Raw genomic sequence first — 26,447 nt, forward strand, 5'->3', positions numbered from 1 at the left:
CCACTAACATTATGGGTGTCTATTATTATTTTTAATGTAAATTATTGCATTATATTCTTTTTAACTTTTATAAGTTGTAAATACTTTTAGTGTGGCGAATCATACATACATGCCTACATTGTCATTCTGTGAATTCAGAAAGTATTTATAGATTGCAGATATAGACAAATCAATTTTCAAACAAGAAAGATATTAAGAACATACGTGCCTGAAATTATCCAAAAAATCGAGCTTCGGTCAAGAACATCGAGCTTCGGCCAAAATTATATTGTTCTTATAAAAAAATTAAAAGTAGGCAAGACAGAGTCAAATAATAGCAGCCGGTTGTTGATTCAAGACTAAAGCAATGCAAGACTAAAAAACCTGTCTATACAGAATTGCAACTAAACGTACTCAGTGAGAAATCAAACACGGCTACTATTGACTCCCCCCACTCCCCTTCAAATTTTCAATGGATCTGCCCCTGTTCTGGCCTCGTTCCCTTATCAGAATTGGTTCGCCTCTCTTTGACCCCAGGTTAGTCGAATACAAAATGGAGGTGGATAATAAATTGTCACAAAATTGAAATACATGATGGCAAAAATAAACAGACCGACACCAGAATTTGATGAAAATCCATATTTGGAATCGTTTGAAAGCTTGACCCTAGATCTAGGGCCTGCGGAGACCGTCCACCATTGGGCAAAACTCCCAGAGTGCGATGAGTTCGTTGGCTCAAGGTATTTCTCGTTGAACAGTACATAAACTATCGCAGATTTTGCCTACGTTATGTCGTAATACACAGCTATATATTCAGCATGTGCTCCTTTTACTTGGGCCGAATGAATTTCTGGTTTCTTTGATATTTCATTTATACTATTTCATACGTTAATTTAAAGATAAATTCTCTAAAAACCAATTGCTTTGCTGCTGGTACATGATGCATTGCATAGATAAACAGAATGCAACTGATCCACAACCTTTGACCCTTCAGTGTGCAAATCAAAATCATGCTTAATTTTTATATTTGAAAGGGATTGTTTGGCAAGGTGTTCATATTTTTTCAAAATTTACCTTAGTGAAATACACAAGATGAAAGGCACTGCTCAGATGTACTTATCAATAAGACAAAAGGCCGTTTTAGGATGACCATCCAGCTGATTTGTCTAATTGTAGGCCTGTATAATTTGCATTTCCTGCTTATTGAGGTTGTAAACATATGCATAGAGGCAGCGGGCTAGTCACAATGTGAGTGTTATTAGTGAAAGAATAAATATTTCCAGCGTTTGCTTCGATACTGGTCATAAACTAGCAATGTAAAAGGGAAACCTCAGTAGTGAGATTGTTCTATTTGATCAGCTGTCTGTTTTCTTTTATTTTTGCAATGATTTGGCAATGGTGAAGTGAGTTGAACCCCCAAATTTTTAAATTGTTTTGATCCTTTCATCAAAATCACTCCTAGGTTTATCGTAATGCATTCACTAGATGGTTGCTAACAAATTCCACAACCACGACCTTAGAATATTTCTATAAGGATTTTTTATCCTAATATGAATTTCGCTAACTGACATTCTTTCTTTCTTTTTGTACACGTAAAGCGACTTTTCGTGTTGTTCTGTAGATCCAACAAATGTGGTCTTCCCATTAGCTAGGCCACTTCTAATGTCAAGATTCCTCTGTTTGCTTTTCCATTTCTGTGGCTTATCCCATTTCTAGTTTAGGCTAGAGGTGCTTTATAGAAGGCTCTTTCAGTGATATATATGGAGACCAACAGAAAAAAACATATTTTTGGCTGACCATATTTGATAGCAGTAGATCTTTCTGAATTGAGCTTTTTAAGATATCAACCTAACCTTGCTTATGCGAAAAAATTGCATGTTAAAATATTCTCAAAATCTTGATTTGATTATCAAAAATGTATTTTGGCACTTATGTCAAATGAAAATGTGATGCTCTGGTTTTGCACAATCAAGGAGTATTTATCAAAAACCTATATGTCCTCACAAAGAAGACTTCTATCTACTAAATATATGCCAATATTAAAAGTAGGTCAAAAGGGTTCAGTGCCAGGATGCCTCAGTTATTAGAAGCGCTGACTACAGACCCAAGGGTCCGTGGTTCGAGTCCCTGACATGACCAAACAATCACCAAGAGTGGGGAGAGTCGCCAGCTCTCTGTAATTCCAGGCGTAGGAATCACGAGGTGTGGTCACATCGAGAAGAAGGACCAGGTCACTGTTCGATAAGCATAAGCTTCTCAGTGTCCTAAAAAAACTACCTTCGGATGCTAGGTAGAAACATTCAAATACACATGCAAATAACATCTAACCGTGAAGCTACAGCTTAGGGCAACTGTAAGATGATAAACTTTATCTGCATGTCAAAGGCCTGACAAGACAAAGACTACCATTGTAATTGAAAGACTTTATTTGAGGCATGCCTTTAAGATGTTACCTGTGGTAGACATTCTAATTGTTTTAATGATTTCTGAGAGAAAAAGTGCCCAATTTTATTAATAACTAAGAAAACTGTGGAGATTAAAAAATGCATGTTTTAAAATCTTTCAGAGCTAAGTATCAAAATAAAAAATTAGCTATCACTCATCAAATGATATTCAGAAGAGAGCTTGGCATTAGACCATAGTGCTCCAGAGATCAAGTGTTCCTCTGCCCTTGGCCATAGTCCCCTTAAGGCAACAATGTCTTCAATTTGCAGCATGCTGTCTTGATGTAGATTATATAGAAAAAGACAAAGCAAATTTTGAAAGCAATTATTAAAAAAAGAGTGTGGTTCAAAACTAAAGCCTTATCCACGACCTTAATACTGTTTATAATCTCTATAGCAGTTTATAATCTCCCCCATTGCTCCTGAGTAGGGGTTCATCTATTGTTAAGGCTTTCTTTTCTCATTTAGGAATGAGCAAAATCATTGCGAACCTGACATATTCTTCTTTGGTTCTTTCCTTTCTTCATTGCTTTCTTCATTGCTTCTTTGTTGCTTCATTGCTTCTTTCCTTCTTTGCTTCATTGTGATTATAGCTTACTGACTTTTTATGTCTGGCATTGCTTGATTTCCATGAAATGTGGTAATGCCCTCATTCCACCATCATACATTTCCTCTTTGAGACTGTAGTCTACACCAGGCAATTTCCAATGCCTATGGTAATTAATTTCTATAGCGACAACCTATGACAAAAAGTAGCCAAACTCAAGACAGTGGGCATCATTTATTGTTGTGGAGTGATCCATGTTATTTTGAAACCTGCACTTTGTTCAGTGTCACTAATTTTCAAAATTGGTCTTTATTCTTCTTAACCATTTCTCTGTACCCACAGTAAAACCAATCTTTTTAACATACTTTCTTGAAATGCCTTTGATTGCCAAAGACAAAGTTTGTTTACCTTTGCAATGAAGCATTGAGTGAACTACAAATTGATGATTGAAATATCTTGCTCAAAATACAGTTGGTCTGTGTGGTTTTACATCATGTGCCCAAAGCTATATGTAAAAATATATATGTAATAATGAGCAATAAAAGCTATATGTAATAATCAGCTATAAGTAAAAATAAACTCCTCTTTTGGTGAATATTGAAATATTTTCATTTTTTGAGCCCAAATGGTGCAAACAATGCGAGTAACCAACAAGCTTTGTTTCCTTCGTAGGAGAAGCAAGCATACAGTAGTTGCTTGGGGTGATGCATTGTACATATTTGGAGGAGATAATGGGTAATGAATTACTTTTAGAAGTACCATATTTAACAAAAATTTTGCTTTCGCATTGCTGCCCTTAAACCTTTTATATAATTTCTTAAATTTGCTGTGATCAATGATGTCTGGAATTCTCCTTGTTTTTAGAAAGAGAATGTTGAATGACCTTCTTCGGTTCGACCTGAAGGACTGTTCCTGGGGACGTGTTGTGACAACAGGGTCACCCCCAGCCCCACGATATCATCACTCGGCTGTCGTCTTTGCAAACAGCATGTTTGTTTTTGGAGGCTATACAGGTATGCACAGTATAAACAATTGAATACAGGAATTGTAGAAATAATTTGTGGCCCATTCACGTAGGTTACAAGAAATTCTGCCAATGTGTAGCTTAGCACATGATTTTGTTTGGTACACAACACATCTGTTTGACTCATCTGATTGCTGTATGTACAATAGAATCTCGTTATAACATACTCGGTTGTTACGTACTTTCTGATTCATGTACTGGTGTGCTTGGTCCCGGCAAAAGGTGTGCTTGCTTTTAATCAATTTTTACTTAGTACCCTAGTTACAACATACTTTGGATATAACATACTTAATATGCCGGTCCCTTAAAGTACGTTATAACCAGATTATACTGTAATATTTTGTAGCGACAGGTAGTTCTCTCCAATTTTAGCTGAACAAATTTATTTGAACTAAGGTCCCTTATTTTTGACTCTATTTTCAAGGTCAAGAGCGATGAAATTTTGTATAAGCATCAGATAGGTCGGGTGACCTGGTTTAGCCTGTTTTGATAAAACTATTTGATGAACATGTTTAAATTGCATTCGGTCTTAGTAGTCTGGTTTTTCCTTGTTTGAACTAAATGCAATTATGTAATAATACTGTTAGAAATAATTGTATTGAGCAATAATATCAACAGAACTTAAGCTTTTTTGCTCTTAAATGCTACAGATTTAATTATAAAGCCAAAATCTATTATTTAGGATTCTGAAAAGTATCTTTCTTTTGTTTCAACACAAAAATTTGATCCAAAAATTGAATAATTTTTTTATTTTTTTGCATCAGAGGTAGATAGCCTCTTTGGCCTGAATAATTTAAAACAGTCTTTTTTCTCATTGCTCCATATTTATTCTTCATTTCTTTTTCTAGGAGATATTTATTCAAACTCCAATTTACGAAACAAGAATGATTTATTTGAATACCGCTTCAACACAGGACAGTGGTTGGAGTGGCAACTTCATGGAAGGTTTGTGCAGAATTTTTTCTCTCTTTTTCCTCTTTTTCCAAAATTTATCTTATGGGTCTTGCACTAAGCAAAATGAAGGTGCTCCATAAAACGAGCTACTAAAAAACTCACATTTCTATGTAAAATTTCCATTTGCAAAAATTTACGTTTTTTCTTAATAAAATGTGTCAAAAGTTTTGCTTCCAAACGAAAACGTTGTATTTTCAAATAACATTGCGTTGTTAAATGATTCAACTCTCAAATTGTTTTTATATGTTTGTATGTTCTATGCATGGAAAATAACGTGTTCATTCAAAAATTATTCTTGTAAACATGGCCTTAAAACAAACCAGATGCAACATCTAGTCGTCAAAAACTATTGCTATAAACTCTTGTATAAATCTTCCAGCTAAAAATATTTCAGTTAATTGAGAAGATTGTTCAAGTTTTATCAACATTAGTTCCAAAAAATGTTTTGCATTTTAGGGCGCTCATTAGATTGCTCTCTTTGGCTATTTTAGGTGCGCTTTAGGCACTGGCACTTGCTCAAGTGCCTTTTCCGGCAAGGCCTGCAATTAAATCAATCTGCTTCACCCAGAATAAATCCCCCTAGCATTCTTTGTTTTATAACTATATGCTTTGATGATAGAAGTTTCCTTGAATAACAGATCTTTTAGGGTGTAAAGGATTTTTACTTGCTTTATCTGACTTGATAAAGCATTACTGAGAATTTTTCAACAATTTCTAAACATTATTTGATGCAACATGTATCAATGGTCATTTCCAGGTTCTACTTCTTCCTGTTGATTGTTTCCTGAAAAATGATGTGTCCAGGAAGGATCAACTATCTTCCTCACTTGTTTTTGTGCTCTCCCCTGTAATCTCCTGTTCAATAATCTATGTTTTTGTTACTGTTTTCTGTTTTATTTCGTTTGTTCTCTTGTCTTCTTGTCACTTCTTCTTTGCTCTGTTCTATTCGTCTCTTATATTCTAGTCTTTTCCCACTCTTTTCCATTCTGTTCTGTTAACTGCATCCTGTTTTCTGCTTTATTTTGTTTGTTCTCTTGTCTTCTTGTCACTTCTTCTTTGCTCTGTTCTCTTCGTCTCTTACATTCTAGTCTTTTCCCACTCTTTTCCATTCTGTTCTGTTAATTGCATCCTGTTTTCTGTTTTATTTTGTTTGTTCTCTTGTCTTCTTGTCACTTCTTCTTTGCTTTATTCTCTTCGTCTCTTACATTCTAGTCTTTTCCCACTCTTTTCCATTCTGTTCTGTTAACTGCATCCTGTTTTCTGTTTCATTTTGTTTGTTCTCTTGTCTTCTTGTCAGTTCTTCTTTGCTCTGTTCTCTTCGTCTCTTACATTCTAGTCTTTTCTCACTCTTTTCCATTCTGTTCTGTTAATTGCATCCTGTTTTCTGTTTTATTTTGTTTGTTCTCTTGTCTTCTTGTCACTTCTTCTTTGCTCTATTCTCTTCGTCTCTTACATTCTAGTCTTTTCCCACTCTTTTCCATTCTGTTCTGTTAACTGCATCCTGTTTTTTGTTTCATTTTGTTTGTTCTCTTGTCTTCTTGTCAGTTCTTCTTTGCTCTGTTCTCTTCGTCTCTTACATTCTAGTCTTTTCTCACTCTTTTCCATTCTGTTCTGTTAACTGCATCCTGTTTTCTGTTTCATTTTGTTTTTTCTCTTGTCTTCTTGTCACTTCTTCTTTGCTCTGTTCTCTTCGTCTCTTACATTCTAGTCTTTTCCCACTCCTTTCTATTCTGTTCTGTTAACTGCATCCTGTTTTCTGTTTCATTTTGTTTGTTCTCTTGTCTTCTTGTCAGTTCTTCTTTGCTCTGTTCTCTTCGTCTCTTACATTCTAGTCTTTTCTCACTCTTTTCCATTCTGTTCTGTTAACTGCATCCTGTTTTCTGTTTCATTTTATTTTTTCTCTTGTCTTCTTGTCACTTCTTCTTTGCTCTGTTCTCTTCGTCTCTTACATTCTAGTCTTTTCTCACTCTTTTCCATTCTGTTCTGTTAACTGCATCCTGTTTTCTGTTTCATTTTGTTTGTTCTCTTGTCTTCTTGTCAGTTCTTCTTTGCTCTGTTCTCTTCGTCTCTTACATTCTAGTCTTTTCTCACTCTTTTCCATTCTGTTCTGTTAACTGCATCCTGTTTTCTGCTTTATTTTGTTTGTTCTCTTGTCTTCTTGTCACTTCTTCTTTGCTCTGTTCTCTTCGTCTCTTACATTCTAGTCTTTTCTCACTCTTTTCCATTCTGTTCTGTTAACTGCATCCTGTTTTCTGTTTCATTTTGTTTGTTCTCTTGTCTTCTTGTCAGTTCTTCTTTGCTCTGTTCTCTTCGTCTCTTACATTCTAGTCTTTTCTCACTCTTTTCCATTCTGTTCTGTTAATTGCATCCTGTTTTCTGTTTTATTTTGTTTGTTCTCTTGTCTTCTTGTCACTTCTTCTTTGCTCTGTTCTCTTCGTCTCCTACATTCTAGTCTTTTCCCACTCTTTTCCTTTCTGTTCTGTTAACTGCATCCTGTATTCTGTTTCATTTGTTTGTTCTCTTGTCTTCTTGTCAGTTCTTCTTTGCTCTGTTCTCTTCATCTCTTACATTCTAGTCTTTTCCCACTCTTTTCCATTCTGTTCTGTTAACTGCATCCTGTTTTCTGTTTCATTTTGTTTGTTCTCTTGTCTTCTTGTCACTTCTTCTTTGCTCTGTTCTCTTCGTCTCTTACATTCTAGTCTTTTCCCACTCCTTTCTATTCTGTTCTGTTAACTGCATCCTGTTTTCTGCTTTATTTTGTTTTTTCTCTTGTCTTCTTGTCACTTCTTCTTTGCTCTGTTCTCTTCGTCTCTTACATTCTAGTCTTTTCTCACTCTTTTCCATTCTGTTCTGTTAACTGCATCCTGTTTTCTGTTTCATTTTGTTTGTTCTCTTGTCTTCTTGTCACTTCTTCTTTGCTCTGTTCTCTTCGTCTCTTACATTCTAGTCTTTTCCCACTCCTTTCTATTCTGTTCTGTTAACTGCATCCTGTTTTCTGTTTCATTTTGTTTGTTCTCTTGTCTTCTTGTCACTTCTTCTTTGCTCTGTTCTCTTCGTCTCTTACATTCTAGTCTTTTCCCACTCTTTTCCTTTCTGTTCTGTTAACTGCATCCTGTTTTCTGTTTCATTTTGTTTGTTCTCTTGTCTTCTTGTCACTTCTTCTTTGCTCTGTTCTCTTCGTCTCTTACATTCTAGTCTTTTCCCACTCTTTTCCTTTCTGTTCTGTTAACTGCATCCTGTTTTCTGTTTCATTTTGTTTGTTCTCTTGTCTTCTTGTCACTTCTTCTTTGCTCTGTTCTCTTCGTCTCTTACATTCTAGTCTTTTCCCATTCCTTTCTATTCTGTTCTGTTAACTGCATCCTGTTTTCTGTTTCATTTTGTTTGTTCTCTTGTCTTCTTGTCACTTCTGCTTTGCTCTGTTCTCTTCGTCTCTTACATTCTAGTCTTTTCCCACTCCTTTCTATTCTGTTCTGTTAACTGCATCCTGTTTTCTGTTTCATTTTGTTTGTTCTCTTGTCTTCTTGTCACTTCTTCTTTGCTCTCTTCTCTTCGTCTCTTACATTCTAGTCTTTTCCCACTCCTTTCTATTCTGTTCTGTTAACTGCATCCTGTTTTCTGTTTCATTTTGTTTGTTCTCTTGTCTTCTTGTCACTTCTGCTTTGCTCTGTTCTCTTCGTCTCTTACATTCTAGTCTTTTCCCACTCCTTTCCATTCTGTTCTGTTAACTGCATCCTGTTTTCTGTTTCATTTTGTTTGTTCTCTTGTCTTCTTGTCACTTCTGCTTTGCTCTGTTCTCTTCGTTTCTTACATTCTAGTCTTTTCCCACTCCTTTCCATTCTGTTCTGTTAACTGCATCCTTTTTTCTGCTTTATTTTGTTTTTTCTCTTGTCTTCTTGTCACTTCTGCTTTGCTCTGTTCTCTTCGTCTCCTACATTCTAGTCTTTTCCCATTTTTTTCCATTCTGTTCTGTTCCCTGTATCTTGCTCCCTGTTTCCTGTTTCCTATCTCCTTTTCCCTGTTCCCTGTTTTCTGTCCCCCTTATCCTGACCTCTTTCCCCTGTTTCCTGTCCCCTTTTTCTGTTTTCTGTTCTTTGTTCAATTAGTGTTTTCTTCCGTGTCCGTTTTGACAGCTTAAGTCATCATCATTTAAATTTTGTGTTTAGGATTCCAGTGGCAAGATCTGCACATGGGGCCGTTGTCTACAAGAACAATATGTGGATATTTGCTGGTTACGATGGCAATGCAAGGTATTATCGATTTCTATTCAGGTATACATCGTAATTCATTGCGGTTCATCGCAGTTCATCGTAACTCATCGGAATTCATTGCAATTCATCGCAGTTCATCATAATTCATCGCTGTTCATCGTAATTCATCGTAAATCATCGGAATTTATCGCAGTTCATCGCAATTTATCATCGTGTTTCCTCTGATTTGCTGTTTCGCTATCATGTGTAGCCCTTGTAGATATCAAATGTAAAATATAGTAAAGCACTAATAAACTAAGGCAACGAACAATATAAAAAGCAAGATATGTAATATAGATGAATACACTAAAAATATTAAATCAGAAGGCACGAAGTTATGATGTTTAAGATATGATTGAATTTTGTGTTGCTTGTTTTGATATGTGATATTTCTCTGTGTTTACGAAAAAAACTTTCTATTGATTACGCCTTCAATGCACATTTTTGATGTGGAATGCTTAAACCCTTTTTAGGCTCAATGACATGTGGAACATTTGTTTATCCGATCCATCACCGAACTGGCACGAGGTAACAGTCCTATCTCAGTGTATTTTCGATTCGATTTACCGTGCCGATTGTGTAACCTTGGGCATCAATGTGGCTTTTGTCTGTTATGAAGACATGATATTTTCATGATGGTGGGCATTAAAAAGAAGCATCATTTCTTTCTCTCCTAGTTCATCTAAAATGCCTGCAAAAAATACTACTTGGAAAACCAAACAACTTGCGTTGCCTCTCGATATTTTTTCATTTCTCTTCCTCGATGTCGATTAGTTTATAAACTACTGAGAAAGTTTCCTCTATTAAATAATTCCCTGTTTACAATACTAGCTTGTTTCTCCTCTACTCTGTATTTGTTATGTTATGTTTATATTATTTAACTTCCTTTTACATTGTTTATACTTTTAAGTTTGGATTATTTCTAATTTGCAACAAGTGTATGTATCCAGTGGAATTTCAAATAAAACTGAACTGAACTGAACTGAACTTCCATACCTCCGCCCGGAATAATACTAATAATTTTGTCAAATAGCTAGCAAATGGCTTGAAAACACCTATTTCTAATCTCTTACGTCATTTTATATAGAGAAAAACTGTCTCAAGGAGCAAGATGGGTGGCTGAGTCTGATGAGTAAAATCGAGGCATTTTGTCTTGACTGTTAGGCTTGGCTGTAAAAAGCGCAACAGCATGTCTAAGTGGACTGCAGAGTTTGGTTCTGATCAACTGTATGATTCCCTGACCAAATGATTTCAACATCAAGTTGCTTGAATGATAACAAGATGCTAACAGCCTAGGGAGAGATAACGAAGATATTAATATTAAAAATAAATTTGCTTCGGATGATAAAAAAGCGTTTTTCAGCCCTGAATTGACCCCAGTGGAATAACCCGCTCCAACTTTTTTGCAAACCTTTTTCGCATACGGTAACAGAGTGGAGAGCAACAATTTACAGTTGCTAAGCTCAGTTAGTTTAGTCAGGTGGTGCGAAATGCGCTGTTGTTGTTGCTATGATTCCGCGCCATCTCTGTTCATTGCTGATGCTACTGCAGCTGATAAGCTTTCCCTTGACCAGGCTGAAATATCTTTAAACTAAGGTGTTGTTGGTTTTCCTCGTCTTTTTAACCTTGCTCTGCCTGAATCAATGTCTTCTCTAAACCGTTTCTCCTCATCCAATGACCGAAATAACGCATTTCCCGTGCACTGATCTTCTTACGAAGTGTCATATTGATACCAATTTTTTTCAAAACCCAAGTAAGCTAAGCTATGGGGTGTTATATCCAGAAAATTCTTTTTTGCCATTTTCCTTCTAAAATCCTCATCGTTCAATGTCCATTTTTACCAGTTGGTTGGGTGCTCAGATTCAGTCTTTATTCTGCAGGTCCAGCAACAAGGCAAGAGGCCGCCTACTTGCTGCAATTTTCCAATCACAGTTGCCAAGGACAGTATGTATGTGTTTTCAGGGCAAAGTGGCGCAAAGATCACCAATGATCTGTTCCAGTTCAACTTTGCAGAGAGGAGGTTAGTTGATATCCCTATCTTGTTTTCTCTTATTCGCTACGACAATTCCTTGCAAAGAAGAACCTACCTGGTCAAGAGTGATACTGCCCTTAAGTTTTACATGTAACGTTAAACCAGGGTTGCAGACTAAAGGTGCTTTTAAGAATCCCTATCAAAAGATGCACTTCGATGATGAACTTGGTCTTCGATGTTGTTCCTGTTGATACACGCGACTCCTCCTGATAAAAGCTGCTTCTAAAATGGGAATTTAAGATCGCTCAGGCTAAAATTTGATTTTAAAAATAAGATGCTTAATCGATGAACGACAGTGTGTAGGTTCCTAACTTCAAAAGTTATTTTTTACGTAATGTACTCTTTTATCACTCAAATGCTTAACTAACATGTCCACTTTATTCTACATCTCACGCTTGCTTCCTTGTTAGAAAGTCTAAACTCACTGAGCAAGCAAAGTGTCTTTCCAGTTCTGCGAACAATCCAAAAATTCCTTTTTGGAATCCGCCTACAAAACTACTGATTAGTATCCAGATTCAAATAAAATAATTGTTCATAACAAGTTAATTTCTGTATATAAAAGTTCAAGTGACCCCCTGTTACTCTAACCAATCAAAAATGTTTTCCCGCTTATGAAATTTCGTGCCATTGTGAGGCTCGGTATGAAGGACGCACTAGGCAGTGATTATTCGAAAATATATTAGCCGAAAAGAGAACAGCCACGGCATTTGCAAAACTAAAATGCCATCAAATGTGATTCGGCAATTGGTCAACATTTACTCACAAATCAAGAATGTGCCAAAACATAAAGTGATGAAAATTTTATCGGGCAAGCAAGGTCGTCTTGTATTTTAGGAGTTTTTGAATCTGTTTAGATCAAAACAAAGGATCCCGATTTATTTTGACAGAAAGCTTGTTTGCTCTCTTGGACTCTTCATCTATGCGAAATGCTAGTGGCTGCTGGTTGGTCAAATACACGGGACCAAGAACACACACCATTTTCCATTCCATGCTACGTTTAATTCGCATTTGAATATAGATTTCAGTTACTGTTAGGCATGCCCCAGTGTTTATACTCTGTGGAGCATCTTTGGTACTTTAGTACTAATGGCTTTAAACTCCAAATGCTTATGGTTATTGACTCATTGGCAACTTTTTTTCATTTCTTTCACCTTTGTTTACGTTGTTCTCTGCTTTCTCTTCCCCACCATCGAAGAGTCTGCGTATCAATTTTTTAATTGCTTATATTTTCTGTCATCTATTTACAGATTTTGTCCTTTCCATTTGTACCGTTATAACAAGTAATCAATATTGTGTAACCAGATGTATCCCTATCTGGCTAATACAAATACGAACTTATGGCGCCATTTTGCCAATGCCTCTTTGCAGATGGGCGCGGATTGCGACTGAACACCTCCTCAGGGGCACTCCGCCGCCTCCTTCAAGAAGATATGGCCACACCATGGTCGCCCATGATCGCCACCTTTATGTTTTCGGTGGAGCTGCGGACAACACGCTACCCAGTGATTTATTCTGGTAATCCATATTTAGCGCTTATTTAGGATATAGCCTGTTAATACCAAGCGTTTTTCAAAGGCATCTTTATTAAAGAAGTAAAGGAGTATTGTACTCTTTCTATCCCTAATTTATTCATGTCAATCTTTGCTTCTGGCACACCTTTGTGTCCATTTTGTTTAAGTTTTAGCATTGTACCCTTTTCTCTTTAAAAAATAAATTCTATGCGTGGTTTAGCCAAGATTTGGGACATTTGAAGTATGTTGTCTATATTCTCGGAATGAAATCTCCGAAGAGTTGCCAGAATTTGGCCCGTAAAATATGGAAACGAGAATTCCTTAATTTGATAGTATATCTTGGAAAAGTGGAAGATCGTTCCTTTTCTTTTCACGGTGTCACCGCCAGATTTTACGAATCATATTGTGTATGACAGAAGACCTGAAACAAAACTTAAAGCCCTGTTTTGGACATTTTGTACATTATAATCCATTTTGCTTCTCCAACGTATCAACGCTGATGGGTATTTGCAGCTTAAGACTTACGTCGTTGTTTTTCTATTTTATTACGTAAGTCAATCTCGTGGTGGTTCGATGCATCGTTCGATTTTTTGCTATTTATTTATCTTTTTTAAACACACCATTAAATATTGATGATTCTTTCTTGTATTGGGCACATTAACAGAAATCGAGGCTTTATGTTTACTTTTTTCATGCAGGTATGATCTTGAAACTCAAACATGGGATATTATCCAACCCACTCCGGACAGCCAGGTACTGCTTTCCAGTTAACAAACGGCAGGAACATTAGCTGTTCTTCAGCTAGAACGATTATTCACTTTCTGAATCAATTAAGAAAAGTCAGCTGCTAAGAATATTTTCTTTTGTCGATGATAGTAATGATCCAGACAGATAGCGCTCGTGTTGTAGAATCGTCATTTAAAGAACACCTGTGAGGCCAGGGAGATATCCATTATAGGGAGATGTCCATTATAGAGAAATGTCAATCATAGGTAGATGGCCATTATAGAGAGTTGTCCATTACAGGGAGATGTCCATTGCTAGGGATGTCTTTTATAGGGAGTTGTCCAATGTAGGGAGGTGTCCAATATAGTGAGAGATGCTCATTATAAAGAGATATTTCCAGTATAGGAAGGTGCCCGTAATATTTAGTTGTCCATTCTAGAACTGTTGAGGCCTATCATTTCTCGACCACAGATATTGCACGATACAGTACTCTAACTTGCCATTGAAAGATATTTGTCTTGACAAGAAAGCATATTATTGGGGAGATAAAACATTCGTCTTGTATTTTCACTGAATAGAGAATCTAGGGTTGAATAGATAGATTCAAAGAATAATTGTTCTCCAAACATACAACAAAACACAATTCCCAAATAGTTTTAGTCACAGATCAGGAGAGAAACTCGCATTTTTATGATGCATTTGGTGTCTCTGGAAACTACTTGAAAAAAAATAACCTTGGCAGATAAATTGAAGTCAGCCGTACATGAGACTGAATTGTTTGAAACTGTTAGATAAGCTTAATGTATCGCTATGAAGAGTGATTTTATGGCTGGTGCCCCTCCCTGTGTAAGTAGGATGTTGACTGTCTTGTCACAGTATTTGATTTGAATATACTCTTATTTTTTATCAGAAAAAAAATTGCTCTTGCAGATTCCAAGTGGACGCCTTTTTCATGATGCTGACGTCATCGGCAATAAAATGTACATTTTCGGTGGCACCGTGGACAACAACATACGCAGCGGCGAGTTGTACCAGTTTATTTTCTCAAGTTACCCAAGATGCACCTTGAATGACGATTATGGCCGGCTTCTTGAGAGTGGACAGTTTTGCGACACTGAATTTGTTTTTGATGGAAAGGTACGCATGTTCCGTAAGATGTTTGTCAATAATTCACTGCTAAAAATGTTTTGATTCATTGAAATCTAATGGCCATCGGGAACTCGGCATCTGGAATAATTGCAAAAGCATTCTCAGTCTAAGATGTTATTGTTTTTGCCTGAGACTAAAAGGTTTCCAATGCACCAGCTGCTATTTCTAGGGAACATCTTGTCTCCGAAGTTTCTTAATGTACTTGACTTGTTAACTAATTAACTAATGGATCAAAAATAGGTGGCTCACCAAGACAAAATTGTATTTCGAGACTTATTTGGAGTTATTGAAAATAATTGTAACTGAAATTGGTTTTTATGGCATAAAGTATACGCCGTGCTTAAATTCATTTTTCTTCAGTTTAATTTTAACTGCTTTCGAGACAAAGTTTCTGTTTACTAGATTTGAATTTCTGCCAATCACTATTAGAATGATGCCTATCCTTTCAGAGTTCGAAAGAAACCTGAAAAATTTCTTCATTGGTATTAATAACTCACAGCATGATTTATTTTCCTCTCCAAGATTTATTGTTAATTTTTTCTGCTAGTAAGTATTACTAAATCCAAGTATTGGTTGCTTGTAATCGATTTTGGAGCTTTTTACGAGCGTCTTTGATATCATATGAATTCCTACTCTTTATTAAGAGGCATTGCAAAGGTAAGCTAAATAACTGACCATGACATCACATCTCTCTTTTAGAGCCCTATCAAAGCGCATGCCACCATTGTTGCTGCCCGCTCCCCTTATCTCAGGCAGAAGTTATTGGCCTTGAAGAAGGGGCAAGAGGAAGATCAGGTGATTTATGATTAGTGAATTGTGATAAGTGATCAGTGATTTGTGATTGCTGATTAAGTACTTATACGATTAATGATCAGTACATATCACTGGTATTGTATCAACATACTGATAAAGATTTTCATTTTCGCAAAGAACTTCTTCATATCTCGCTTAAAGCTGGATTTTAGTTTGTTTCTGGAGATGTTTAAGATTTCAACTCGATGTCAGAGGTCAACTTAAATAAAGTTGACAGAGTTGTGCCATTTTGACATTTTTACCCAAGGATTTCACGGAAAGTGACAATTTTGTTTTAGGCCCATTTCCATTGAGGTTCTGCAGCAAAGCTTTAAATTACTTCAGATGCGGTATTGTTGTGGGAAAGGACAATGGCTAAACATTGCCACGATTTTGATCTCTTGTTTTAGGCGTCACAACCAGACCAAGATGCTCTTCGAAGTTTTCGGGTTGACATTGGAAGCATTGATATCTTGTCATTCAAAGTGGTTCTCTGGTTCATGTACACCGACCAGATTTACCCTCTTATCAAAGGTGACGAAGAAAGGGACTTGTTTCGCTCTTATTTTTTATTTTGAATACAGTGTTTTCTAATAAGCCTTGTTCATTACAATTAGATAGCTGCTTGTTTCCATGCCCTAAAAGTTGATCGATCTTTTCCTCTTCAATGACCAGTATAATTCAATTTTTGTATAATTCAATCTTATTTTTGGTGCAGATGAGCATGGGAATGCAACTGATGTTATGAGATTGATGATGGATGTCTACAGCCTCGCGCTTAAGGTATTTACCTCTCTCTAATCATTCAAATCAATCATTCTTCTAGTCGTATTTGATTCTGCACGTGCTGAGGCTAGAAACTGTTCTCTAAGCTTGAATGACAACTTGTTTCATTACACTGAATTTAATGAAACTCTTTGAAGCAACTGTTCCACTGTCTGGTCCGTTTTTTACACTGCTCGTGTAAGCACATGTGATGTGACTGACTTTCTATATTTGGTAATTTTTTCGTATCCGCTTAATGATTAGTCTTTGTTCATTCATTCATTCATTCATTTATTAATTCATTCGCTCGTTCATTGATTCCTTGATTCATTTATTCATTTATTCATTCATTTATTCATTCATTTATTTATTCATAAATTTATTCATTCATTTATTCATTCATTCATTCATTTATTCATTCATTCATTCATTCATTCATTCATTCATTCATTCATTCATTCATTCATTCATTCATTCATTCATTCATTCATTCATTCATGCCACATTCAAAGTGCGCAATCTGATGCCGTGGGGGTATTGGGAAGTGTTATGCACTTCTACAAAAAGCTAAAAAAACACCTGGCACTGAGAACGATTAGCCAGCCTACAACAAAAAATGGAAATTTAGTTAGAAAGATGCAAACGAAAAATATCATGAAATATAACCAAGATCAAATGTAAGAGCATGCAGATAATCCAACGCGTTTTTTCAAAACAAACAGAAAAGTGTTTTTCATCTACTGAAACTTAAAGCTGCAAGACATTTTTGCGGTGCAAAATTTTAAATGTGAATGTATCTCTAATATATCACGGACAACAAACAATTTGCTGGGCTGTTCTGATCATTCTTCTCAAAAAGCCGTCAAACTGCAGAAAACTACACATATCGCTAACATCGTTGATTTGTAATCAAGGCATCTGAAAAGAAACAACGCAATAGTCAAAGAAGTCAATTGACGCGCAGAACCTGTTTTTTTCTTTCAAGCAGATTTCACCAGAGACTGTCATGAACATCATTGTTAACGGCATTGAAGGCAGATGGGTTTGATAATATTCCAACACTTATCATCAAGAATCGCAAAGATGCAAAAGCTTAACCTTGAGCATTTGTAAAAAGAATAACATTTCTCATCGATATGATTAGTAAGATAACCAGCGTTATGCTTGCAATACCGAACTGGCTTCAGGAAGAAACACTCAACAATCCGAGCAGTTTCTTATCACACAAACTTTATTAGAAATCAAACTGAAAGATTGACCTTACAGGAAAGCTCGATGTAGATTAAAATAAGCATTTGACGCGGTAAAAGCATTAAGATAACATTTTAGTGGAAAAAATGTAAATTTTCAGCCTTTTAAGTGTCAGCTTTCTATCCCATTACTGGTCTTAGAATGATAGCAGCTTTTAATTAAGCCGAACCTCGTGATCTGTGCATGTACGCTTTTGCACTTAACATACCAAATACAGGCCTGTTTGTATCAGCCAATGAATTGGCTACCGTTCCGTCAGATCTTTAGACTGCAAGCAGTTGTCCTAATGCACAAAGCCAGCCATGAAGTCTGCCCTCAGGACCTATCAGACTTGCAGGCATCGCCGAGAAACATACTCACAGAATACGATCAGTATCAATGACGCCATGTTTATTTAAAAGGGAAATAGATGCTTGCTATCAATAAAGTACATTATTAAATAGAGTATTCTTTATAATAAATATGCGCATAACAGTACCAGCACGTGGTACTCGCTGCCATTTGCAATAAAAGTTCTTTTTTCTTCAAATATTTTTCAAAACTCTTGCAAAAAGCTTTCTTTTCTGGACAAAATCAAAATTCACGCTTTTAACTATAGGTGGATTTTGTGTTGATTATCAAAATTTTTATTCTTTTTGCATTAGAACTTTTTTAAGTACCAGGCTAGAAAAGAGTTTTTAAAGATTTAATACATTAATTACCCATACACACGTATAAATGATATTATAACATTGTTGGCATTCGAAGCAAACGCATCTTGAGACGGTACATTATTCGACACGATATTAAATGAACTTTTTTTATCTTTTTTAACGTACTTTTAACATCAATCACAACTTTATAAATCGTATTGTTTTGCGTTTTTCTTACTTTATCGTGAAATTTGAAAAGCCTGTCCGTTTCAGTTTGAACTGGTTCGCCTTGAAACACTTTGCACGCAATACATTGAAGCCTCGATTACGACAGAAAACGTTCTTGTCGCTCTGGAATGTGCTCAAGAGCTTGGACTAGAGTTCATCAAGGTTTGCTTCTAATTTTTCTTGACTAACCACTTCCTCTTTTCAATTCTAAGAATTTTTATCAAAGTGGAACTCACTGTGGCTGTCTTGACAGCTAAAGCAGTGCTCATTCATCGATTTCGATCTTTCTTTAGATAAAGCTAATTTTCTTTTTTGCACATTTTTCAATTAGCCAAGACTGAAAAGAAATTTCAAATCAAACAATTTTTGCTCGGTACTTCATTAATGTTTGCTAAGCGTTATGATATTTCTGTACAAAGTAATTCACGCATTGCGTTCTGTTTAAAGAAGACATTCTGCCTTCGTCAATTAAAGATAATGTTTACTTCACTCCTACGGTTTGTTTGCTTGGATTCTTGCTCCTTGAATCTTCAACTTAGTAAGTTTTTTGCTGCAAAATTTAACGATGGCACGAACTAGCGGTAGCATTGCATGATTAAGCACTTTTCGTCCGATTCGTCCGAGACCAAAAGTAAGCAGAGAAATTATTTTCAGGTGTTGATCGAAAGCAACGTGAGAGGAAGAAAGACGCGTTTGATTGGTTCTTTTATTTTGTACCAATCAGCGACCGCTCACCTCTACCTTGTTGAAAGTCAAATAGAGAAAACGAATTCTCTACACAAGTCGATCCACACCTGGATATAAATTCCATGCTTAAACTTTGTCATTACCCGGCATTTATACTCTGAAAGGTGGCGGACGTAGAGTGCTTTAGTATGCTCTATTTCCGCTCTCGAGCCTTGTGTCGTGGTTAGCCATGTAGTCGAAACAAGTTGAAATATGAGAGCTCCTCAAATTATATTTTTTGTATCTCGATGAAATGCGCTATGATTTCAAAGCAGTTAAATATCGTTGTTTAATTCTCATTGAAAGAGTAAGATTTCTGTCAATTCCTAGGAGTATTGTATGAGATTCATTGTGCGTGAGGTTAACTTCAACGTCATAATCATGAGTAGTGAATTCGAGGCTCTTTCAAAGACGCTCATGGTCGAAATTATCAGAAGGAGGCAGCTGCAGCTGGTAGGTGCCACGCTTTCATTCAAATCTCAACCCAACAAGTGTATTTGAGTTTTCCTGTCTCATTCATTCATATTTTGTGCGTCATTGACCTAATGGCAATTAGAGCATATTCGACTTTCGCTGTTATATTTCTTTTCATTTGAATTTGGCATTTCAGTGCATCTCAAGATGGCATCGACTGTTTAAATGTCAAGCACGTTATTCTAAATTTATCTGAAAATCCTTTGTCGTTCTAGTCTGCAGCTAAAAATACCCACTGTTGTTATGGCGCTTCTCCGAGCTTTAATTTCTTTACATCGCCTCATTTATTAATGTCTTTCACAGCAATACCCGCTGCCTGAGCCACAGACCCCTCCTGCTTCAAAAGGTGACGAATTTCAACATTTTTTATTTCTATTTAGCAAAACTATTTTATCACTTTTCTTTGTCTCCGTGACTGCATTATCTCTGTTTATCTCTGTTTACAAAATACGTCTCAACTCCTAAGCCACGTCTTGCAAGCTGATTAGTGGTCAAAAACTTTTGTAATTTATTTCAAAAAGTAATGGATTTTTAATAACTATACTTTTAATTGCATTAGCCTTGAGTGCAAAACTTTAGCCATCATGAATTCTTTATTACAGATTTAATCAGAGAGTGATTTTGGTTAAAATGGATTCAGTATTAATTGCGATTTATCTTGGATTTGATTGGCTGTTCTTCAAATAATGTGGCCAATAGCATCGCTGTTTTCTTTCGAATGATATGTACAGGCCGAGTGTGTACCTCGGCGAGTTTTGTATTCAAATTAAAAACTATTTAATCTATACATGACAAGTATAGCAGAAACTGCCATTAGACTTACTCATCCCCAAAATGACTTTCATTTCCGAATCCTTTCTAAACTTCCAGCCGATAACGACAGTAGATTATTGTGCAATTTAAATATCACTCCTTTTGCCCCCTGCAAACAATGTCGTCTATATATTGTTCACTACTGAAGTGTTACCTGGTTGATTCCTGCTAGGCTGCTACGATAGTTTGCTGTAAAAGCAATTTTGTTTAGGGGAGACAGGGGTGCTGTATGCGTTCAATTTAGCTTCATTTACAGGACATTGCAGTATCATTTGACAATGTTTATAGACCAGATCCGAAGTAAGACAATCCAACCTTTTTCTTTAGTCCCAACATTATTGGATGACATGAACTCGCTGCTGCGCGGTGAAGTTGCTGCGGAGTTCCAGGATGTAGAACTTTTGCTGAACGAGAATCCAATCAAAGCTCATAAGGTGAAGAAGCAGTCATTGACCGGCTAACCGTTTCAGTTATTGACCAGCTAACTGTTTCAGTCATTGATAGGCTAACCATTTAAGTTATTGACTGGCTAACCGTTAAAGTTATTGTCCAGCTACTTATTTCGGTCACTGACCGGCTAACCATTCAAGTTATTGACCAGCTAAATATTCCGTCATTGACCAACTAACCATTTAAGTTATTGACTGGCTAACCGTTTCAGTCATTGACCAGCTGACTGTTTCAGTCATTTACTGGCTAACCGTTTCAGTCATTGACCAACTAACCATTTAAGTTATTGACTGGCTAACCGTTTCAGTCATTGACCAGCTAACTGCTTCAGTCATTGACTGGCTAACCGTTTCAGTCATTGACCAACTAACCATTTAAGTTATTGACTGGCTAACCGTTTCAGTCATTGACCAGCTGACTGTTTCAGTCATTGACTGGCTAACCGTTTCAGTCATTGACCAGCTGACTGTTTCAGTTATTGACTGGGTAACCGTTTCAGTCATTGACCAGCTGACTGTTTCAGTCATTGACCAACTAACCATTTAAGTCATTGACCAACTAACCATTTAAGTCATTGACCAGCTGACTGTTTCAGTTATTGACTGGCTAAGCGTTTCAGTCATTGACCAACTAACCATTTAAGTCATTGACCAGCTGACTGTTTCAGTTATTGACCGGCTAATCGTTTAAGTTCTTGACCAGCTAACCGATTAAGTTATTGACCAGCTAACTATTTCAGCCATTGACCGGCTAACCGTTTCAGTCATTAACCGTTTCAGTCATTGACCAACTAATCATTTAAGTTATTGACCAGCTGACTGTTTCAGTTATTGGCCGGCTAGCTATTTCAGTTTTTTACCAGCTAACCGTTTCAGCCATTGCTGTGTTAACTGTTTAAATTATTGACCAGCTGACTGTTTCAGTGATTGACAGGCTAACCATTTCAGTTTTTGACCCTCTTATTGTTTTGGCTTTCGAGCCGACCGGCTAATTGTTTCTGTTATTGACCGGATGAACATTTCGGCCATTGCTGCGTTAACTCTCACCTTATTTACTCGGTCGTACTTTTTGTCTACGTTTCATGCATTATTACCCCCTGTTCATGAAAATGGCGGAAGAACAGCCGTTTTGTGGATTTGACTCTTCAGATTAAATCATTTGTTTGAATCGTATTCAGAAAGCCCCGAACTTATGCGTTTTTGGTCAGATATGTATGGCCGTAGAACATACATCTTTCTGTCGTGCGTTTTGTCTGTTTTTTTTTTGTACAAAATCTGAGCAGTGTAAACAGGGCCTAAGCTCGCCACCTCGGTTGACCAGCCTAGCTTTTCATGTTCATTTCATGCATTGATTTGTCTCTTTCATCCAATTTTTCGCAACGGAGTTTTATCTTAGACAACTTTAAGCATTTAAGATTTTTCACTTTTTGCATAGAAAACAAGTTCTGTCTTTTGCCTTTGAAAAATCGAGTTGTATTGCAAGGTTACCTTCGTAAAAAATATGATATTAAAATGTACTTTTTATTTTCGATTCAGGCAGTGCTCGCAGCGAGAAGTGGGTAAGTTAGATTAATGGTCGTATTATCCTAAATTATGCTATATTATGCTAAATTATGCTAAATAAGTCATGTTTATTTCAAAAGGTTTTTCGATCGAGTAGAGATTTAGAAAGGATAAAATAAGCTTTCTTTAGAGTTAGTGAGTTTCTTGCCTTCATTTTTTATTTTACATCAAACATCTGAAATATTCCATAACTGGTAAAGCAAACTGTGAAATATCAATGAGAACAATCTTCTCTTGTACCCTAAAAAAATCTCTTATCAGAGCATACTTGACAATCAATATTTCTTTTAGATATTTCGAAGCAATGTTTCGCTCGTTCAGTCCACAAAACAACAGAGTCAATGTAAGTGTCTAGCGGCGTCGATCGCTTCGGATCATAAATATGTGTTTTATACTCAGAGAAACCTCGGATGAAAAGTTCATTAATTCATGTTATCTAGAAATTTTTAAAGGCTTCTTGAATACTCTATTACCCCCATATCAATATACCGGTGTCCATTTGGTCAGATCGAGAGGAACTTAAGCAAACTTTTTAGTTTTTTCTCTTCTGATTAAAGACAAACCGACGACTTTATCAGCGTTACTTGTTCAAGTTAATATAAACATCTTTTTCAATGTATTCATCTCGTTTATAATTCGCTTTTTCTTTCAACGTACAATTTCATTCTAAACTTTTTTTATTGTCTGATATTATATGATACGCAGTTAAAAGACCTATATATAGGTTTTTAAGATGAAATACGTGGTCTGCAAGGGAAACATTTTTAACAAGATTGGCAGCACCACCACTTTTACGTATTAATGCAGCAATCTACTTGGCTTTACTAACCTCCCTTTCTCTAACCCCATGCTCTCCTTCCAGGTTTCTATTGGCGACATGGTCCCATCTCCGCAGTCATTTAATTCGCTTCTTCGGTACATTTATACTGGCGATGTTTCGATGCCCCCAGAGGATTCCCTTTATCTGTTTTCTGCCCCTTTTTACTACGCATTCACCAATAGCAGACTGCAGGTAAGTGGTCTTTCAATGACACCATACGAACCCCATCATCTCAATTAATTTCTACCTGAAGGCTCTTTTAACTAAAGGAAAGTTGTTGAAGCATCGGCATTTTCACGCAACCAAACAATTTTGCTTCATTTTTAGAAGCTCTATGCCTACATGACATTTCATTGCCTTCTCAAATAGTTATCAAAATTATTTACATCAAAAATTGTTGCCAATATTATGCTTTATTGAAATTTGATTTTGTTGAAAATACAGTGGAATACCGAAGAACGAACCCCGGGTATATCGTATTTGTGTGAATGAAGAAAAGGCCACTGTAGCAGGCTGCTCGACGGGCTCCAAGGAGTTCTTGCGCCGAAAAGTCGAAAAAAATGTAGCAAATATGAAACACCGCAATACGCCGAGAATAAACACCAATAAAAACACGTAAATCAGTGAAGGCTAATATTTCGCCCCGGCATACGGGGCTTCATCACTGATTTACGTGTATCAATTTTTGTTTACTCTCGGTGTATTGCGGTGTTTAATATTTGCTATATTTAAATTGTTCTTCCCGGTATAACGAACTAAATGTCTAGTCCCTTGGATCTTGTCATCCACCACTGCCTCGTCGCCTGCTGCGTAAATCATTTTCATACTAATCATCCCTTATGGTAATCTCAACTGTAACATTTTTAACCTGATTTTAATTTACCATTTTCATGTTTTTGTATCCTCTTCTCAGTAGGTTTAGCTTCTCTACAACCCCAACGACCTGAGACAGCTTAAATATTCAATTATGACGTTTTTCATCCTAGGCTTTCTGCAAACAAAATTTGGAGATGAACGTTTCCGTGAAGAATGTGATTCAGGTTGATTTTTCGTCGACTTATTTCGCAATTATTTCGTTAACTTTATTTTACGTTGATCTATAATTGGCACTTTGGCTAATTTTAGTTGAATCTCTGCTTGAATCGCACAGCTAGATTCACTGAACGCTGTATTTGTCCACAAGAATAATAGCTGCGATATTCGTTTATACAGACGAATGAAACGATGACATAGTTAGCTTGTAAGCTGAGTACCAGAATTAAATAAATAAGTTAAACAGTTTATTTTTGCTATTTTAGTTAAACATTTTTAACTATGAAACTTTTCATTCTGGTACTCAAATTATTTGCTAACTATATTATAATTTCTTTGGATGAAGTACCACATGCAACGTACATTTTTAATTGGATGTTTCATATAGCGACTCCATTAATTATTACTATAATTGCTTTATGTTGTAGTTCTTATAGCGTTTGCAGCTGGCAAAGCTATCCAAACACAGCATGATGTAACTGGCCTCATGGCTCTTTCTGAAGTGACGTAACATCTCTATTTGTAGATCTTAGAAGCAGCTCACAGCATTGGTGCCATGGACATGGAGCATTATGCCCTCAGTATTATCGTTCAATATTTCCCTAAGGTACGAGACACCTGCATGATAACGTCATTGGCTTTAATGGAAATGCTGCAAATCTCGAAATTTTTTCAAACATTGGAATTTTTTTTGTTTTTTTCTAATATCAATCATTTGCATGCACGGCCTACCATTTATATTTACATATTTGATAATACGTATAAAACCTCCACTGGCTTAAACGGCTGTCTCATTTGGCTACTATCGTCCTCAAAGTAAAATTGGAGGGTAATTCCTGCCAGGTGAACGTGTATTTATATCCTTGTGCAGAATGAAACTCGAATGATCGATTGTGCATATGATCGATTCCGCCTACACGGGAATATTTCAAATACACGGGAATATTTAAAATATTTTTCAGGTCGCCAGGCTTCAAGATTTCCGACGCTTGAGCAAGGAGTTGTTACTTGGCATCTTGGATGCGATTGCCGACTACATGCAGTCTGGACAGCAATTCGATTTCGTTCCGTACCATCCCCAGATAGAAAATGTCGATTTTAAAGACCATAAAGATGCAAGTTAAGACTTTAGCCAATCGCCTTTTCGCCCTATGTACATCAGAATCATTTCTATGAAATTAGATAAATAGAATTCTCGTGTTAGAAATTGCAAGATGGCACGTAAATGTGGAAACTTTCTCAACGAAAGTAAGTAGCGTCAGGACATTGCCTAATAGCTAACAGAAAACTATATCCAGATGCGAATTGAAAATGAATTGAGTTTGTGAACTTTAGATAATTTGTTCTGTTCAACTTTTTGTCCTTATCTGTTGTTTTATAGTTTTGTTATTTTTCTTTCCTTTTTATGCTTTTTGTCTTAGGCAAGTGTCTTAGTAGAATCCATTAATTGATGTAAATTTAGCGGACCTGAATTTAGCAATCTCTAACAACTGCAGTTTCACTATGGTCCACATCGGGTTGGCTGCCCCTTTTTTGTAAAGAACGATTAGTGTTGGTAGTTTAAGTTTCCCCATAATGCAATTTGTTCTTGGCAAAATATTTTTCTTTTTCAATTTTAAATTTCTAGCATTGATTTTTGCGTGGTTGGAGTTTATTCTAAATCGCTTCAAGCAATTTGACAGTGAATTAGTTGAAAAGAAAAGATGCGACTCTGTTCTCTGCAGAAGCCTGATTTTGGGATGTATCTTAAAATAAACTTGATTTGTCTTCGTAAAAATTCTTGTGAGGTATCTAACACTGTATAGCTAGGCATTTGATATATGTGTAGATTAATTACTGTCCTGGTGTTGCGTATATGTAAATAAAATCGGATCATCTCGCATTCTCTGTAATTTTTATATTATTTATACGTAATTTGTCATAATACTTGCTTCGCTTTGCTCACAAATTATTCTACATGAGAAACAAATTACATTCCCCATCAAACGTAATCTAGGCTTGCAAGTCTCGATTATTTACACCTGTGTTGCATATTATTTTGATTGGCAGGTGGCAACCGCTGACCATGCAGATTATGCGGTCAAAGATCATTGATCAAGTCCTCGAATGTTTCCGTCTGAAACTTTCACTCAGACTTCTAAAACACCACTCTTGCGAGTTGCTGCTTAATAACTTTCTTTGTTGTGTTTCTTTCTATCCTTTTTTCTTTCACTGTCGACCCTCCCAACAGCTTATTCGACTTGAAAATTGTTACGATTCCTTGCCTTTGAAAAATCAACTTTGCAGCTT

General features: G+C 36.3%; 1 protein-coding gene across 2 annotated transcripts; it reads left to right on the forward strand.

The window, feature by feature from the left end:
- The first annotated feature begins 494 nt into the window (after positions 1 to 494).
- Positions 495 to 26,109, forward strand: LOC135683111 (leucine-zipper-like transcriptional regulator 1). Of its 2 annotated transcripts, XM_065198274.2 has the most exons (23): positions 495 to 719; positions 3,643 to 3,705; positions 3,835 to 3,983; positions 4,843 to 4,939; positions 9,112 to 9,195; positions 9,669 to 9,723; positions 11,076 to 11,215; positions 12,596 to 12,742; positions 13,437 to 13,491; positions 14,395 to 14,601; positions 15,313 to 15,408; positions 15,816 to 15,939; positions 16,124 to 16,188; positions 18,327 to 18,443; positions 19,338 to 19,460; positions 19,785 to 19,827; positions 20,622 to 20,728; positions 22,280 to 22,302; positions 22,598 to 22,649; positions 23,169 to 23,318; positions 24,113 to 24,166; positions 24,685 to 24,765; positions 25,121 to 26,109. In XM_065198274.2, exons 1-23 carry the CDS (start codon positions 571 to 573, stop codon positions 25,280 to 25,282), a joined length of 2,343 nt encoding a protein of 780 aa, XP_065054346.2. In that variant the 5' UTR covers positions 495 to 570; the 3' UTR covers positions 25,283 to 26,109. The 2 variants fall into 2 exon arrangements, with proteins under 2 accessions (XP_065054346.2, XP_088965253.1); XM_089109127.1 differs by lacking the exon at positions 25,121 to 26,109 and having other exon boundaries at positions 24,587 to 24,690.
- Positions 26,110 to 26,447: the final 338 nt, after the last annotated feature.

The sequence above is a fragment of the Rhopilema esculentum genome, chromosome 7 (genome assembly GCF_057945365.1).
Source record: "Rhopilema esculentum isolate cy_ngs chromosome 7, ASM5794536v1, whole genome shotgun sequence".
Classification (NCBI taxonomy): domain Eukaryota; kingdom Metazoa; phylum Cnidaria; class Scyphozoa; order Rhizostomeae; family Rhizostomatidae; genus Rhopilema; species Rhopilema esculentum.